The sequence below is a fragment of the Rhinopithecus roxellana genome, chromosome 7 (genome assembly GCF_007565055.1).
Source record: "Rhinopithecus roxellana isolate Shanxi Qingling chromosome 7, ASM756505v1, whole genome shotgun sequence".
Lineage (NCBI taxonomy): Eukaryota > Metazoa > Chordata > Mammalia > Primates > Cercopithecidae > Rhinopithecus > Rhinopithecus roxellana.
Window position 1 is genome coordinate 78,912,710 of NC_044555.1, and position 18,029 is coordinate 78,930,738.

Below are 18,029 nucleotides of genomic sequence, written 5' to 3' on the forward strand. Positions count from 1 at the left end.
AAGAAGCAAGAGCAACCACATTCAAAAGCTAGCAGAAGGCAAGAAATAACTAAGATCAGAGCAGAACTGAAGGAGATAGAAACACAAAAAACCCTCCAAAAAATCAATAAATACAGGAGCTGGTTTTTTGAAAAGATCAACAAAATTGATAGACTGCTAGCAAGACTAATAAAGAAGAAAAGAGAGAAGAATCAAAGACGCAATAAAAAATGATAAAGGGGATATCAACACCGACCCCACAGAAATACAAACTACCATCGGAGAATGCTATTAGCACCTCTATGCAAATAAACTAGAAAACCTAGAAGAAATGGATAATTTCCTGGACACTTACACTCTCCCAAGACTAAACCAGGAAGAAGTTGAATCCCTGAGTAGACCAATAGCAGGCTCTGAAATTGAGGCAATAATTAATAGCCTACCAACCAAAAAAAGTCCAGGACCAGACGGATTCACAGCCAAATTCTACCGGAGTTACAAGGAGGAGCTGGTACCATTCCTTCTGAAACTATTCCAATCAATAGAAAAAGATGGAATCCTCCCTAACTCATTTTATGAGGCCAGCATCATCCTGATACCAAAGCCTGGCAGAGACACAACAGAAAAAAGACAATTTTAGACCAATATCCCTGATGAACATCGATGCAAAAATCCTCAATAAAATACTGGCAAACCAAATCCAGCAGCACATCAAAAAGCTTATCCACCATGATCAAGTGGGCTTCATCCCTGGGATGCAAGGCTGGTTCAACATACGCAAATCAATAAACGTAATCCAGCATATAAACAGAACCAAAGACAAAAACCACATGATTATCTCAATAGATGCAGAAAAGGCCTTTGACAAAATTCAACACCCTTCATGCTAAAAACTCTCAATAAATTCGGTATTGATGGAATGTATCTCAAAATAATAAGAGCTATTTATGACAAACCCACAGCTAATATCATACTGAATGGGCAAAAACTGGAAGCATTCCCTTTGAAAACTGGCACAAGACAGGGATGCCCTCTCTCACCACTCCTATTCAACATAGAGTTGGAAGTTCTGGCTAGGGCAATCAGGCAAGAGAAAGAAATCAAGGGTATCCAGTTAGGAAAAGAAGAAGTCAAATTGTCCCTGTTTGCAGATGACATGATTGTATATTTAGAAAACTCCATCGTCTCTGCCCAAAATCTCCTTAAAACATAAATAAATAAATAAAATTTTTAAAAATAAAAAAATAAAAAAAATACTTCAGGTCTTTTTGTCCCTGACAAGCACCAGCTCTATATCCTAGGTATAGTCAATTACAAAGTACCATGACATTTATTTATTCATAATGACTTTCACAATAAAGTCCAAATCCTTATCCATGCAAGTCTGTTAAAGCCTCATCTAAACTCCTCAACCTTTAACATAAAAAGCAAACACACCTTTGGCTTCCCTGGGGAGGCAGTTTACAACCTTTTCAACATCATGCTTGCTAAGGAAGCAGTTGTTGCCTTAATTAATGATCTGTGAAATCTTATTTAAACACCTTGTGCAAACAGGTGGCAGAATATGGAAAATATGTTAAATAATAAAAGAGAACACACACCATTTCACTATATTCTTCTTGAAAGGAAAAAAATAAGAGTTATGATTATGGAGTTTCCTTTCCAAGGACAAGGAAAAAGGAGACCTATAGGGATTTTGAGCCTAAACATCTTTTAGAAAACACCTTATTCTCTGTTTATTAATCTTTCAGTGGCCAATTTTCCAAAATGGAATTGATCACTGGGGGGTTAATGTCTTGGATATGACTATGGACATATTAGTAGCAAAGGTATGGAGTATGATTATAGTATTGCTGTTACTAAAGGCATTTTAGGGTTTTTCTGGAACATCACTTGTCATCTGACATTTGTTAGAAAAACAAAATATTGGGTCCTGTTCTGGCCTACTGAATCAAAAAAAAAAAAAAAATTCTCTCTAGGCCTCCAGGTGATTCTCATTTGCACCAAAGTTTGAGAAGCATTGGTCTAGAGCAGGATGCTCAAGGTGTGATCTGTACCAGCTCCAGTCTGTGAACTGTTAATTGTTTTCTGCAACTAGACAAGTGTGCTTATTATGGGTTATTCTCAATTCCTGTGCTTATTGCTGTTTGAAATAGTGAAGCTTCTTATATGCCTTCTCCCAGTTTTAGTAACAAACCGAATAAAAACGTTTCCACTGGATTCCTTCTAGGATGGTTGAAACCACTGTTCTTCTATTTAATGCTGTCCCACTGTCTTTTTCTTTTTACACTAAACATCATTGTGTGTACCTGTTGAATCACATACATCCAGGTATTAATCCTAAAAGTAAGCTTTCATTATAACTTTCCACACTGCTGAACATTTCCTAAATAGGTGTAATAAATAACATTGTTTTTCCTACCCACGTAGAAGTCTCTCCATCTCACAGAATCTGGATATTAATTCAGAGTCTGAACCTAATATTTTCCAGATGTGGACCCTGCCTTACTTCATACATTAAGCATAGTGTCATAAATCTGTTTTCTTAGGACATGTGGTGTGTGGATCCACATGATTTGTGTCTTAAATGAAGCCAGTCAGATGGAGCTTTCCTTCATACTCGATTGAACATACATTTGGATAAAGAAACCAAATTTCAAAGACAGGCTGATGGGTAGAATTTGCCTTTTATAAGGGAAAGACAACAAGCCATCACCCGGTGGGTTCCACCTACGTACAAATCTTAGAGGAAGAGTTCGCTTTGACTGAGGATAGCAGAACTGAAAGAGCTCTCCTGATGATGTGCAGATAATGTTTTCAGGTGAGACATGATTTGCATACAAGAAAGAGAAAACAATTGAGACTGTTGCATATCAAGAAGTATAGCCTGACAATGCTCTAAACCAGGGTTTCTCCACTGCAGCACTATCAGCATTACACCTTGGCAATTTTTTGTGTGGGCAGCTGTCTTGTATATCCCAGAAGGTTTAGCCACATCCCTGGTCTCTACCTATTAGATGCTAGTAGCTCCCCTTCCCAGGTGTGACAGCCAAACAGGTCTCCAGACATTGTCAAATATACCCTGGGGGCAAAATTGCCCTAGGTTGAGAACTATTGCTCTAAGCTTTTGGAGAGGAAGAGAAAAGGGTAAGAAGCCTTAAGCAGGATTCTCCAAGTTGACCCTACTCTAATTATAATTCAATGAGTTCTGCTGGGCACGGTGGCTCAAGCCTGTAATCCCAGCACTTTGGGAGGCTGAGACGGGCAGATCACGAGGTCAGGAGATCGAGACCATCCTGGCTAACACGGTGAAACCCCGTCTCTACTTAAAAAATACAAAAAGCTAGCCGGGCGAGGTGGCCGATGCCTGTAGTCCCAGCTACTCGGGAGGCTGAGGCAGGAGAATGGCGTAAACCCTGGAGGTGGAGGTTGCAGTGAGCCAAGATCCGGCCACTGCACTCCAGCCTGGGTGACAGAGCGAGACTCCGTCTCAAAAAATAATAATAATAATAATAATAATTCAATGAGTTCTTCATTTGCTTAGATTTGTTTGTTGATTAGACTTAGTGGTAGTGACATCTGCATTCCAACAGCCTTCTTTCAAAGTCCATTTACATTCTAATTGGGTTTGAAGGATCTTAATGGATTCTCTACATTAGAAGAAGGTTTCCATGCATTTAAGACTTAGCTTAGTCTACTTTTCTCTTGTTTAGACACTGCAGAGTGAAAACACAAACTCATTATTTTATTCCTATGAATAAAATTATTTAAAAAGTTGTATATAGGCCATATTTTGCCATGCAATCTAATTTCCCTTTGTGGAAGAAAGATAAGAGGAGTAGAAGTGGAAGAGCTATTGTAGTTATTCTAAGATACTTGATTTTGATTTGTATAACATGTTCCCCAATAAATTGAACACAAAAACCTTTATGACCCAGAGTTTGCTACATACCTATGTGGTAGAGACAGTGGACACAAAATGAGCAATCACTAAACATAGAACTCACTAAGTGCCAGGGCCTGTTTTATGAGCTTTATTCAGGAAAGATCATTTTTACCACAGTTCTATAAGGTAAATATTATTCATTTCTGTACCTCTGAAACTGAGGTACAGAGAGGTTTTGTTTTTAATTAAACTGCCTACCAAAGTCACAGCACTGTTACATTATAAAGCCTCTATTTCAATGTTGACAATTTAGCCCCTTCATTTTAGGAGGAGAAAACCACAACCCAAGTTGCCTTAGACAAAGTTGGTCTAAAACCCTGGTAAAGTGAGACAAAACAAGGCCACTTCATGATTTTGTCTAAGCACAGACAAAACAAGATCACTAGGCTACTTACAAAACACTAAACATCCTTCTCTCTTGGTTAAAATTCCTGCCACTTTTTTTTTTTTAACCAATTACAGTTTTATTTTCATTCTAGTCGGCCTTTCTATAGATAAGATTGATTGAGGTTATTGAATTTCCCCCACTTGCTGACAGTATCTGATCTAGAGTAAACTCCTGCTTCCTTAACTTTTCCCCTTCAAATCAACCAATTTATAGGTAGAGATCAGCACCCGCCACCCCTCATTCTATGTGTTCTCCCTCACTGCAAAGAGTAGTAAACCCACCTTGTTTAACTACAAGTTTGTTCCTGGTGGTCTTTGGCTAAAGGGCGTTGACACTTATTTGCCTATGGTACACATCTTGAAGTGATACCTAATTTTCCAAATGACTGAATCAATATCACAAAAATTAATATAATCTAGAACAATGGCCAAATCCAACAAAACGAAAATTTATAGGAATAAATATAAAGTCCTTTATTTAGGTTAGAAAAAAAATCAAGAACATAATCAAGAGGGGATAACTTGATAGCTATTCGTGTTAATAATAGAAAAAAAAAAAAAACCTGGGAGTTTAATAAGAATTAGCAAGGTCAAAATGAGCCAGTCATAGAATCAGACTACTTAAAAGCAATACTGTAATTTAGTGCTCTATTAAAAGTATTCAAAAGTCCAGATAAAGATAGGGGATACTACTGCTGTTTCATGTTATATATTGATCATACCTAGACTACCTTTCAAATTCTGTGACTTATACGTCAAGATGCCCATTAGCAAACTGTAGATAGGGTAACCAGCATGGTGAGGGGCTGTTAGCCATATCATAAAAAGGGCTAGATCAATTTAGCAGAGATTCAAGAAGACCTACCAGCTCTCCATGCTTAAATATTTGAAGGGATGTCTCCAATAAGAGAGGACAGAGATTTTACTCCCAAAGAATAGAAGTGCTGGTCTAACTGGAGAGATTCTAAACATGGATTGAATTGTACTTTCTGGAGGTGAAACCCCATGGATTTAAATGATCCACTCCCGGGTGACGATTGACACTGGGTCCTTGTCTTCTAGCCTTCACCAGTTGGGCTTGCTGTATCACTGGAACGAGAAGATCTAAAACCCTTAGAACATTGGAGAGGAAATAGACAGTATGGGGCTTATGGGCCTACCAAGTGGAGGAATAAGGACTTCTAAGTTGTTCTCCTGCCTGGGCCATTGCGTTGGGGTTTGACGCTAAAATCTGGATTATTGGTCTGTTTTTGTTTTCTGTTTCTTTGTGATTCACTTTTGATAGGCTCTATGTGTCCAGGAATTTATCCATTTCTTCAGGGTTTTCTAATTTGTTGGCACATAGTCGTTCAAAACAAGCAGCCTTTTATTTTATATTATTCACTTTTTTAACTTTAAGTTCAGGGGTAAAAGTGCAGGTTTGTTAACACAGGTAAACTTGTGTCATGGGAGTCTGTTGTAGAGATTATTTCATCACCCCAGGTCTTAAGCCTAGTACCCATTAGTTTTAGCTGATCCTGTCTGCTCTTCCACCCTCCACCCTCCAGAAGACCCCAGTGTGTGTTGTTCGCCTGTATGTGTCCATCCAATCTCATCATTCAGCTCCCACTTATAAGTGAGAACAAGTGTTGTTTGGTTTTCTGTTCTTACGTTAGTTTGCTGAGGATAATGGCCTGCAGCTCCATCCATGTCCCTGCAAAGGACGTGATCTCACTCGTATGTGGAATCTAAAAATTTTGATCTCATGGGGGTAGAGGGTATAATAGTGGTTATCAGTGCCTACAGAAAATGAGGGAGCGGGAGAGATGACAACTTAGTCAATGGGTACTATGTTACAGTTAGATAGGAGGAATAAGTTCTGGTCTTCTATTGCACAGTTGGGTGAAAACGGTTAATGATAATGTATTGTTTATTTCAAAATATCTAGAAGAGATGATTTGGTGAAGAAATAAGTGTTTCATATGATTGATACAGTAATTATCCTGATTTGATCATAATACAATGTATAAAACCTCAAAACCTCACATTGTACCCCATAAATATATACAACTATTTATTATGTGTCAATTAAAAACAAAATAGAAGAAAAATAAGTAAAAGGCAACTTGTCATTAGGTGGCCTACATGCCATAACCATGTTCTCAAGCAGCCACAATTTCTATTTAGTAACTGAACAAAAAGAAGTCAGAGCTATCTGGGTAACTGGAAACATCTGAAATTACGCACAATGCCAGAAGTAAGGTATGATGCAGTCAGATATAAAATGAAAGTGGGAGATAAATGCAGGTGAGGCTGCATTGTAGAGAAGTTGTTATAACTTCACATGGTGCACATATTTCTTATTGGAGCTGAGGAGATAACATTAAAATAGAGTTTTATTGCATAGACCTGGGGCATCAGCTTCTAATAGACTGGAGTTGGCTAGTTCTGTCAGGGAAGATCTGGGCGTGATTGTTTCTGAGAAACTCTGTTTTGATAAAATTGACAGTGGCTGCTTTGCAAAACCTAGAAAAGATAATCAAAGCAAATACACCTAGTTGCACATTGCCTGGCCACTCCTTGAAAGTGACCCCATTTGATAACTTGATTGCTCAGTAAACACCAGACACTCTTCCCATGCATGTAAATGTAATCTCAGGTGTTCTCTCATTAAATACCTTCCTTGAATAAAGCTTAATGCCATTGTCTTTCTGGGAGATTATCTGCTCTTATTTTTTGTTATTCCTTCTAAAACATCAACCTGTATGTTATTTCAGAGGTCAGTTTGTCAGTAGGAAATTAAAGAGATGACATATTGCCTTGGGAATATTTACTTTTTTTTTTTTTTTTTTTTTTTTTTTTTTTTTTTTTTTTTTTTTTTTTTGAGATGGAGTCTCACTCTGTCGGCCAGGCTGGAGTACACTGGTGTGATCTCGGCTCACTGCAATCTCCACCTCCCGGGTTCAAGCAATTCTCCTGCCTCAGCCTCATGAGTTCCTGGGACCACAGGTGCATGCCACTATGCCTGGCTGATTTTTGTGTTTTTAGTAGAGACTGGGTTTCACATGTTGGCCAAGCTGGTCTCGAACTCTTGACCTCAGGTGATCCACTCACCTCGGCCTCCCAAAGTGCTGGGATTACAAGTGTGAGCCACCGCTCCTGGCCAAAATATTGAACATTTTTAAATGATTAAAAAAAAAAAAAAAACTCAGGCCACAATGCATTTCTGTGAAAATTAATTTAGTAGTTCATGACTAGGTGGGCCCCAAACTAGGAGAAAACAAGTGAGGCCTCAGGGGCAAAATTTGAGGGGGTACCCAAAACTCCAGTACTCAAATGATATTTAATGTAATGTTTTAAAATATCAAATTATTAATATGAAAAATCCATGGTGAACAAAACATTAAATAAAAAATAAAACAGGATCTGACCCTGTACTTGTGTGACTCACTTGCCTCACCCTATTTGCTTCTCCTTGCCTCACCCTATTTACTTCACCTTGCCTCACCCTATTTTCTTTTTGCATTAGTTTCCTCATCTGTAAATTGAGATAAGAACAGTATCTTAATTGTTATTAGGTAATTCACTTAATTTAATTCAAACAAGGACAATTTTGATAGTGGCAAGTGGCACTGACAGACATTACAACTCTGTAATGTTGACGATTGCAAAGTAAAAAAAGTTTTATCAAACAATAAAACATAGTTAAAATGGTTTTATATCATACAAAAAATGACAAAATCACTCAATTATGAGCATTCAGATGCTCAACAGCAAGACTGCTCAGTCTTTCTTTCCTTTTTGTTTTATGTTTATGGAACCTGTGATTTTCCATCTTTTCCACTGACCCTACGAAGTGGTAGCCTGGTGGCTTCATGGATTTTGCATGCCATGCCGTAGAACAAAGCTGGTATCCCAAGTGACCAGTAGGGGCAGCAGTGACCCATCACTGATAGAGACCTGTCCCCAGCCTCTGGTGTCCAGTTGCACTTCATTTTATAAGCAAGCTCCCCGCCAGCTATCCTGGAAAGGGAGTGTTAGTTATGCCACTGCATCTGGGACACATCAAGAAAAGATGCCTGGATAGTAGTGATTATTATTAGTATTATTTTTTAGATTTCACCACGTGTTAAAGTGAGAACTTGTTCAGGGCACATGCATATCCCTATACTGGAGGATCACACTATGACAGAATCCAGGTCTATAAAGTGGAGTTCAACCAAACCCGTTTCCATTTATTTTAATGCAACTATTAATGGAAAACATTTTGTTTAAAATGAGTAATCCAGGACAAATTCTAAATCACACAAGGTATTGGAAAAATAGGCCTAAATCAAGACTTCTCCAGGCAAACTGGGCTGTATGATTGCATTACTCACACAGTTGTAGTAGTGATTAAATGAATTACTATATGTAAAGAATGTAGAAGAGTACCTGGCATATAGTAAACCCTCAATAAATGTTAGTTCTTGTTATTTTTTTTTTCCTAACCATGGTTCAGATTTTTTTAAAAACCTGAAAAATGCTGCCTTTCCTAAGGGACAAATAATTGGAAATATCTCTTGCCTATTTTTTCAAAATTCAATCATCAGTGATAATTAGGAACCTTGACTGTAAAGGTCAAGCGTGATTTGATTTACTCTTCAACTCCCCCCAAGACTTAACTTTGGTAATAAAACATCGTGTTCTGAATAGCCATTTTGAGATACACAAACTTAAGAACATCTCCATGTCAAACATGCAAACTTGCATTTCTCAATAAACATAGCAGAGATTGTAACTGCCAACTGGCATCTCTAAGACATCTTTTAACCTAAGGTATCCCTTTTGCTCCCCACTGCAATGCCCAAACCATATCTTTTTCCTCCTTCCTCAAACCCAGCTCCTTTGGCGTCTCTGAAGTTCAGGTGATTAGACTTCACTACTGATTTTCCTTATCACTGCCGTTATCTATCTGTGCTGTTATCCTTTATTGGTTGCACTCCTTTATTAGTTGATGACTTTAGCATCCATTTCCCTGTCAACCCAACACTCATACTAATGTCGTCTTTTCTGGGGGGGTCTTCAATATTCATATGGATAATAGACCCCATCCTCGGCCTTCCAATTCCTGGACTGCCTTGCTGTCAATACTTTTTTCTCAACCCAACCTTAGTTACATATGCTTATTTATGATCATAGCCTTATCTTTGTCTTTACTTCCTGTGAAGTCTTAATTTTGAATCTCTCTCTTTCTCTCTCTTGAATACAGTGTCTCTTCCATGTTCTCCCCTCTCTATCCACCTCAGAATTTCTGGTTCATCACTGCAACTACTGCCATGCAACCTCCCTTAACTTCACTTCCATCCCTCCCTCCCTCCCACTCTCCCTCCCTCCCACTTTCCCTCCCTTCCTTCTCCTTTGTTTCTTTCTTCCTTCCTTCTTCCCTTCTACATTCTCTTCTTTCAACTCCTCTATCATCTTCTCTTTGTCTTCCACTCACTTTCCTGCTCACTTGGCAAAACTTCAATTGTAGTTAAACCCAAGTACCTGTTATTTCAGTACCTGAATCTGATCCTGGAAGCTTGCTGGGGGAAAACACATACCTCCTGATTGTTCACACTTTAAAGTCATAACCACAATTCTCATATGGGCACTCCCATTGCCTCTGCCTCAGCACTCTGCCCCATCACTCTTCTTGGAGCAATGGCTTTTTTACCCTCCCAAACTACTATTTAATACTTGATCCTTCTTCCTCAAACCTATATTTCTTCTTTCCACCATACTCTTAGCTGATAGCTAGCCTCAGAATTCATGCACATAATAGGAGCTATTAGTTAGGAGCTGCTACATCCTGCCATCATTGGACATATCAATTGACTAGCAACCATAGTCATTCTCCCATTTTGTTTGTACAATGGTGAAGCACACAGACTCTGGGAACACAGTATCTCACTTCAGACCCACTACGCCACTTCTTGGCTCATGAGAATGAGCAAGCTATTTAACCTATTTGTGCTTTAGTATCTTCATCTATGAACTGGCAATAATTTAAGTCATTACTACAATTGATGAAATAATTGTCTCCATGTAATGCCAACCCTGACCCTTTGCTTTGAATTTTTTCTCACCTTCTCAAGACATTTGTCCTTGAAATTATGCCCTCCTTTCACTGCAGTGTGAATACCTCCCTTTTCATGAGACTTTCCTTTGTCAAACGCATTCTTTTATCTTACATTTTGGAAAAAAATATCCCCCCATGAGCACACATTTTATTCTATACCATCTTCTATGTTCCCCTGCACAGTAAAGGCAATTGCAAGTGATATCTAAGGTTTGCCACCATTTCCTTTGTTCCTTTTTCTGCCCAATCCACTCTAGACAGGCTTTCTAAATGATGGAATGCTCCATTCTCAGAACTTTTTTTGTTTCTATTATCTCAATGTGTAATCTCACTTAGTTTTGTGGATTTAAAACAGTATCTGTTTGCTGGTCACTGCCAAATATACATTTCCAGATGTTATCCCTTTCTTGAGCATATATTTCTATCTAATTACTTGCTAACTCTACTGAGATGTCTCATGGGCATCTGAATTTAAGAGCATAAAAATATGACTCGAGTTCCACTTCAAATCTGCACTTGTCACAATAGTCCCCATCTTAATAAATGGTAACACTACCTACCCAGTTGCTTAAGCCAAAAATCTGTGAATCATATTCAATTCATTTTCTCACCTCTTCACATAAAATGCATCAGCATGACCTATTGGTTTTACCTCCAAAGCATAACCACTAGAATGTAAGTTTCATCAAAAGGTTGCATTTTTTTTTCTGTCCTGTGAAGCAATGTATTCTGAGGATTTACACAGTGCCTGGCACATAGTAAGAAGTAAATAAATTTTTGTGGAACAAATGAAAGATTCCTGAACCTAACCACTTTCCTTCATTCTTATGACCAATACCATAATCTAAGCCATCAACATCTCCACCTATAGTTCTACAATAGCCTCCTAACTTATCTGCTGCTACTCTTGACACCACAACTATCCACTCAATAGCCTATTTGCTATACTGAAACTAACTAGTGGATTCCAATCACTTAGGATAAAATAAAGTCCTTTATACTGGCCTGCAAATAAATCTTGAAATTACCTATTCTTCAACCTCATTTTCTACTTTTTTGTCCCTCTCATTCTCTACTATATTCACAGCTTTCCATGTTTAAGCATAGTAGGTGCTCAATAAACATTTGTTGAATGAATAATTTGAATAAATAAATATATTTAACCTGTGAGTAGTCTAATCATGACAGGAAGTGAGATTGTGCAGAAATTTGTTTTACCCCGTCTCTCTCCCTTTGAGAGCTAAATTCTCAAGTAATCTATACTTGCTTTTTCCGTATCCTCACCTACATTAAACTACTGCAATCTGGTTTCTTCCCAAATGCTGAGTTGAAAATATTCATGACAAGATAATCAGTAAACTCAATGGACCAATCTTCTATTTTTGCTCTTTGTGTTTTTTTCACTCCTACACTTTTTGGATTTAATTTCTTATAAGAATTTCTTATTCTTCATTCTATCTCTATGAAATAGATTCTTAGATAATCAATTTTCAGCTTTCTATCTTTATAAAATATGCATTTGAAGTATACATTTTTCACTAAGCATGGCTTTAGCTCAGTTCATATATTTTGATATGTACAATTTATCTTTCAATTCAAAATATTTTCTAACTTCCAATGTGAATTCTTTTTGACTCCTGAATTATTTCAGAAGTATTTGGCTATTTCTCAATTTATAGAGATGTTCTAGTTATCCTTGTATCATTGATTTTTAGCCTAATTCTATTTAATCAGATAATATGATTTCAGTGGTTTGATATTTGTTATGAAGTGCGTTATGGTCCAACTCATGGTAAATGTACCAAAATGTTTCTTCTGACTTGAAAAGTATGTGTTTACTGCATTTGAGGGTGTAGTTTGTTAATTATGTTGTTAAATATTTTATCTCCTTACTGATCTTTTTGTCTGCTTTTTTTCTATCAGTTGCTGAGAGGTATGTTAAAATTCCTCACTATGAGTGTGAGTTTGTCTATTTCTTCTTTATATTTGTCAATTTAAACTTGGTGTATTCTGAGGCCATGTTATTCATTGTATACATATCTATAGTAATCACATCCCCCTATTGAAGTGATCCTTTTAATTATGAAATATCTCTATTTCTAATAATAATTTTGGTCTTAAAGTCTATTTTATCTAATATTAATGGAGCTAAACTGGCTTTATTTGGTTAGCATTAGCATGATATATCTTTATCCACAGTTACTTTGAAGCTTTTTGTGTCTTTATATTATAGGTGTGCCTATTGGAGGCAGACTAGAGTTGAGTTTTATTTTTTAATTTAATCTGAAAATGTTTGTCTTTTAATAGAGGTATTTATTCTATTTTCCTTTACTGTATTTTCAATATATTTGGGTTTAATCTACCACTTCTCTCTTTGCTTTCTCTTTATCTGTCTTGTTCTGCATTCCCTCTTTCTTTTAGATTGATTTTGTCTTTTTATTATTCCATATCCACCCCCACTTGTTTGCTAGTTATACTTTTTTAAAAATTAGTCTTTAATATCTGTTATTATGTAATGCCAGACATTGCTAATTGATGACAGATCTCATTCCCACAGAGCCCAGGTACAGTCTAAGAATCCTTCACACAGTAATTAAAAAATTCCCTAACAATTATTTAGAATTGTGAAGCAAAATGAAACCCATTTTCCATCTCTGGTCTAGGAGAGCATGCAGTCAGCAAGCCAGGATAGTGTTTCTTAAATTTATCCCATCATAAGAATCACCTAGAGTGCTTATTAAGAGTACAGATTCTTGTATTCCACCCAACTTTATAAATCAACATCTGAAAGGAATTTTACTGAGAATTAGTATGTTTCAGAGGGGTCCTAGGTGAGTCTTATTACGATAAGGTAAGTTTGGGAAACCTGAGCAGTATTACCATATGTAAAAGAAGTTGTTGAAGGACTTAAACCATCCACTGAGGCGGTTGCAGCATGAGTTCTATACTGTTTTGTGTTGAAATACCATCATAATGTAAGAATATTTTCTGGGTGGCACAAGTGATCCTGAACTTTTGCTGCTGTGTGCTGGACTTCTGTGAATGTGATTAAAGAAATGATAGCACCAACAAGGAGGCAGTGAGGAGAAAATTGAGAAAGGCACAACATTAAAAGGTAATGTACAGCAAAGAGGATATTTGTGCTTGTTTACTTGTTTTCCTTATCTATGGCAGGACAAAATGTTCCTGAGAGGTAGCGAAGAGTGATACAGGGCAGCTAACAGGACAGATTTATCTCTTTCAGCACAGAGTATGTGCAGGAGACCTTTTAGTGGATGCAGTCAGAACTCAGTGAGCTCATACCCACATAAACTCCTCAATATAAGCAATGTCTCACAACAGATATTCAGCTTTACATCTACGTATTTGCAGCATTAATAGTGACTGTGGAATATTTTTGTTTTCATTCCAACGGAGTAGCATATAACTATTACTTCACCAGCAGGATTAATTTATCAAATATTTTTTGGAACAGATTTTGAAAAATCTCTCTCTCTACTGTACATAAAATGTTAACTTTAGTTCTCAAGCAGTATTGTTACAGGAGGTAACATTCTCCATATCAAGGGGTATGTTTCTCTCCCAGAGTTTGAAATGGAAAACAGGTGCAAGCCTTTTGATAGCCTCTACAAGATTGGTTTATAAAGCAGAACAGTGTTTTCCAAGCACGTCTGCACACCAGAATTGCCTGGGGAGCTGCAGAAATACCGAGGCTGGTGCCCCTCCTAACATTGAGATTTAATTGGTGTAAGGTTGTGTCTAAGGCTTGGGATTTTTAAAATATCCCCAGGCAATTCTAATATGCAGGCAAGTTTGGGAACCACAGGACTGGAGATCTTGAGCTATGCATTTCAAACCTCAAGTCTCTGGACAGTGTAAAGCTTAGGATTCTGCACTAAAGTTTAAGTTGAGATCATGAGATCAGTCTCACTAGATTTATCATGTTGCAATCTACATGGGTACGGCATAATTTACATAAAGCCAGAGCAATTGATGAAAAACACTCAATCAGATCAGTGATGTACACACACACACACACACACACACACACACACACACACACACACACACACACACAGAGTCAATATTTAGAAGAACCAGGATTTTAAAGTAACTTGGTCAAATTGAGTATATATCCCCAATTAGAGTTGCTAGATAAATACAGGGAGCCCAGTTACATCCGAATTTCAGATAAACAATTTTTAGTATAAGTATGTCCCATGCAATATTTGGTATGTGCTTATACTAAAAATTGTTTGTTGTTATCTGAAATTCCAGTTTAACTCCATGACATGTATTTTTATTTGCTGAATCTGACAGTCCTCCCCAATTTTAAAGGCCTAAGCTGAACACTAAGTCAGTGTAGTAGGATAAATCAGAACAAAAATTAACCTTGGCTTCTTGCTTATTGTGTGCTCTTCTGTTTTCTGAATTACATTGCCTGGCTAACCAACTCAAGCTCTACATTGTCTGAACTGAAGGTATGGCAATCATACCTTATTCTGCCTCTTCTGTCTTCTTCGGAGGCGCAGGAACTCCTTGTGTTGCCTGGAGACAAAGTTCACCGCTGCATATTCCAGTAAGGCAGCAAACACAAACAGAAGGCACACCGCCATCCAGATGTCAATCGCTTTTACATAGGAGACCTGAGAGAGAGAGAGAGAGAGACACACACACACACACAGAGAGAGAGAGAGAGAGAGAGAGAGAGAGAGAGCGAGAGAGAGACTATGAAAGCTTGCCAGGAAACCAGATTCTTAATGGTGTGAGCAGCAAAATAACCTAATTTCCTTGGTCAAGGATTTTCCAGCGTTTTCTTAAGAAAGTGCTTAAGCCATTGATTCTACTTTGAAGATTCTGGGCAGAGCACTGAAAGTCACATGCCCCCAAACCAGTAGCTTTATTCCTGAGACCGGGTCCAAAGATGACTTCAAGAATTTCCTTAATGACAGTAGATTTTAAGTGTTCTCACTACAAATAAATATGTGAAATAATGTGTATGTTAATTAGCTCAATTTAGACACTCCATGATGTGTACATATATTGAAACATGTTGTACACCATAAATATATACAATTTTTACTTGTCAATTAAAAATAATTATTCTTGTAATTAAAAAAAGAAAAACGAAACTTTGAGGCAAAATAGATGGGTGCTATTATTAAAACTGCTCACTTCTAGTTTTTAAATTAACGTTTAAAAACCAATATAATTAAGATAATTTCAAAACATGGATGAGATATAAACTATGTATGGCCTTAGGCTCTTCAGAAGCCAATTTGTAATTTTGTTCAATTTACTGATCCTAACTGACATGAAAACACAGTTCTAAATAGTTTTAAATCCTCACAATTTAAAAGTATTCAACCCAAGTAAAATATCAGGAATCTAGCCTTGAGAAGGTATCTGGTTAAAAAGAAAACTTTGATAACCCTTCAGTGTTTGCTTAAGTGTTTAGTAAGTCTTATAATTTGACAAAGTAGATTCTGAAAGCAAATACTTTCTACTTGCAATGGAAAATGCCCCTCATTCTCTCAACTTAAAATTATTTTTTCAACTCTAAAAGGGAAAAATAATTGGATGAAGTTATAAAGTATTGGATCCTGGACTACAAAGAGTACTTACTAAACTACCATCTGAATGTGTACAATCCAGTTCTAATTTTTAAATAGTTTCCTGTATTTTGGTATCTGTCAAGTGCTTGCCAGCCAGTATTTTAAGCATTTTACGTGTGTGAATTTTTTAACCCTTACAACAACTCACCCCAATTTTCTGATGAGAAAACTGGGGTAAAGAGGGATGAAATTATTACCCAAGGTCACAAAAGTAATAAATGACAGAGTCAAGACTGGAATTGGAACTCAGTCTGATTAGTGGATTTCCTTTCCGAACACACACAAACACATTGCTAGGATCATAGGTTTGTATCTTTGCATTTCCCTTTGACCTTTATACTGAGCATTTCCCATGTTATTTATTTTTCTTCTAGATCAAAATTTCTAATGCTTACCTAATGGTCTATATCGTGATTAAACATTCACATTGTAAGACATACAGGTTATTTTCTATCTTATATTTTATGACTATAAATTTTGCTGTTATAAACATTCTTCTCCCAAAATATTTGACTGTGTCTCTGATTATTTGTTGGATCAACTTTTAGGTGAGTTACAGAAGTAAAGATAAGAAAATAGGCTCTTGAATTAGAAGGTTTGCAGGAGCACAGTGGACATAAAAGCAGAGATTCTGGAGTAAGATGCCCCAATTAAGAAGTGCTGCTCTGCTACTATCTGTATAACTCAGTTGTGTTATATAACCTCTCTCTGCCTCTATTCCTCATCTTTAAAATAGGAACAATAGTAGTACCTACCTCATAAAGTGGATAAAATCACTTAATATACATAAAGATTTTAGAATAGTTTCAAACACAGAATAAGTCCTTATAAATGTTTGCAATTATTTGGCCAGAGAAGGGTGTGATTTTGTGAATGGATAAATTTTGGAAGGAACAAAAATTAATAAGGAACATAAAACTTACCCACAATCATAATATATTCTAATTATTATTTTTAAGATCATCACCTGCCTTACACTATTTGTCTAAAACAATCCGAAGTACTTGTGTCAGATCCACATGTATTGTGACAAAATGATCTAGCACTTTGTTATCTCCAGTCCTTGAAACATAATATTCTTCCTACCTGGGATGGTTATTCCCACTCCTTCTGATTAATAGTCGCCTCAGAATTCTTTAGGACTTCGCTGAGATACCAGTTCCCCTGGGAAGCGTCCCCAACCTTTCTCCTTTCTCTCATCTGAGTTAGGGGCCACGTTTCTTTGTTCCCTTATCACTCTCTATTGAACTTATCTGTTCCTTCTTTGCCCACTTTTTACATGGAAGATGTCCTTCATCTCACTCAGTTTACAATTTTATATACATATACAAATTTGTATATATATACACAAATTTATATATCTATATATACATATACACATGTATATGTATGTATATATTTTGAGATGGTGTCTCACACTGTTGCCCAGGCTGGAGTGTGTGTGTGCATACACACACACGCACACACACACACACATTTTGAGATGGTGTCTTGCACTGTTGCCCAGGCTGTAGTGCAGGGGCGCGATCTAGGCTCACTGCAACCTCTGCCTCCCAGGATCAAATGATTCCCCTGCCTTAGCCTTCTGAGTAACTGGGATTACAGGCATGTGCCACCACACCCAGCTAACTTTTGTATTTTTTGGTAGAGACAGGGTTTCACCATGTTGGCCAGGCTGGTCTCAAACTTCTGATCTCAAATGATCTGCCCATCTCGGCCTCCCAAAGTGCTGGAAATACAGGCATGAGCCACTGTGCCCGGCCAATTATATTTTAAAGTATTCCCTGACCCTACTCTTAGACTGTAGGTTTATTTTTTTTGTTTTGTTTTTAGTTTAAGCCCTGTGCAGTATTACTTTGTATCACCAGCACAGGACCTAGCAAGTAGTGCAAAGGCAGTAGTTATGTGGGATGGATAGATGGATTGGTGGATAAATACATGGTGGATGGATCGATGATGGATAGATGGACTGATGGTTGAATGACTGACTGACTGACTGACTGACTGACTGAATGAATGA

The 18,029-nt window shown here is 37.2% G+C and overlaps 1 protein-coding gene across 5 annotated transcripts in view; it reads right to left on the reverse strand.

Annotated features, from left to right (window-relative positions):
* Positions 1–18,029, reverse strand: part of GLRA2 (glycine receptor alpha 2) — a 232,155-nt gene that overhangs the window by 37,962 nt on the left and 176,164 nt on the right. For all 5 annotated transcript variants that reach the window (XM_010375483.2, XM_010375487.2, XM_010375486.2 and 2 more), the window contains one exon: positions 14,891–15,040. In XM_010375483.2, coding sequence (XP_010373785.1) covers positions 14,891–15,040 — 150 coding nt within the window. The remainder of the gene's footprint in view (positions 1–14,890; positions 15,041–18,029) is intronic.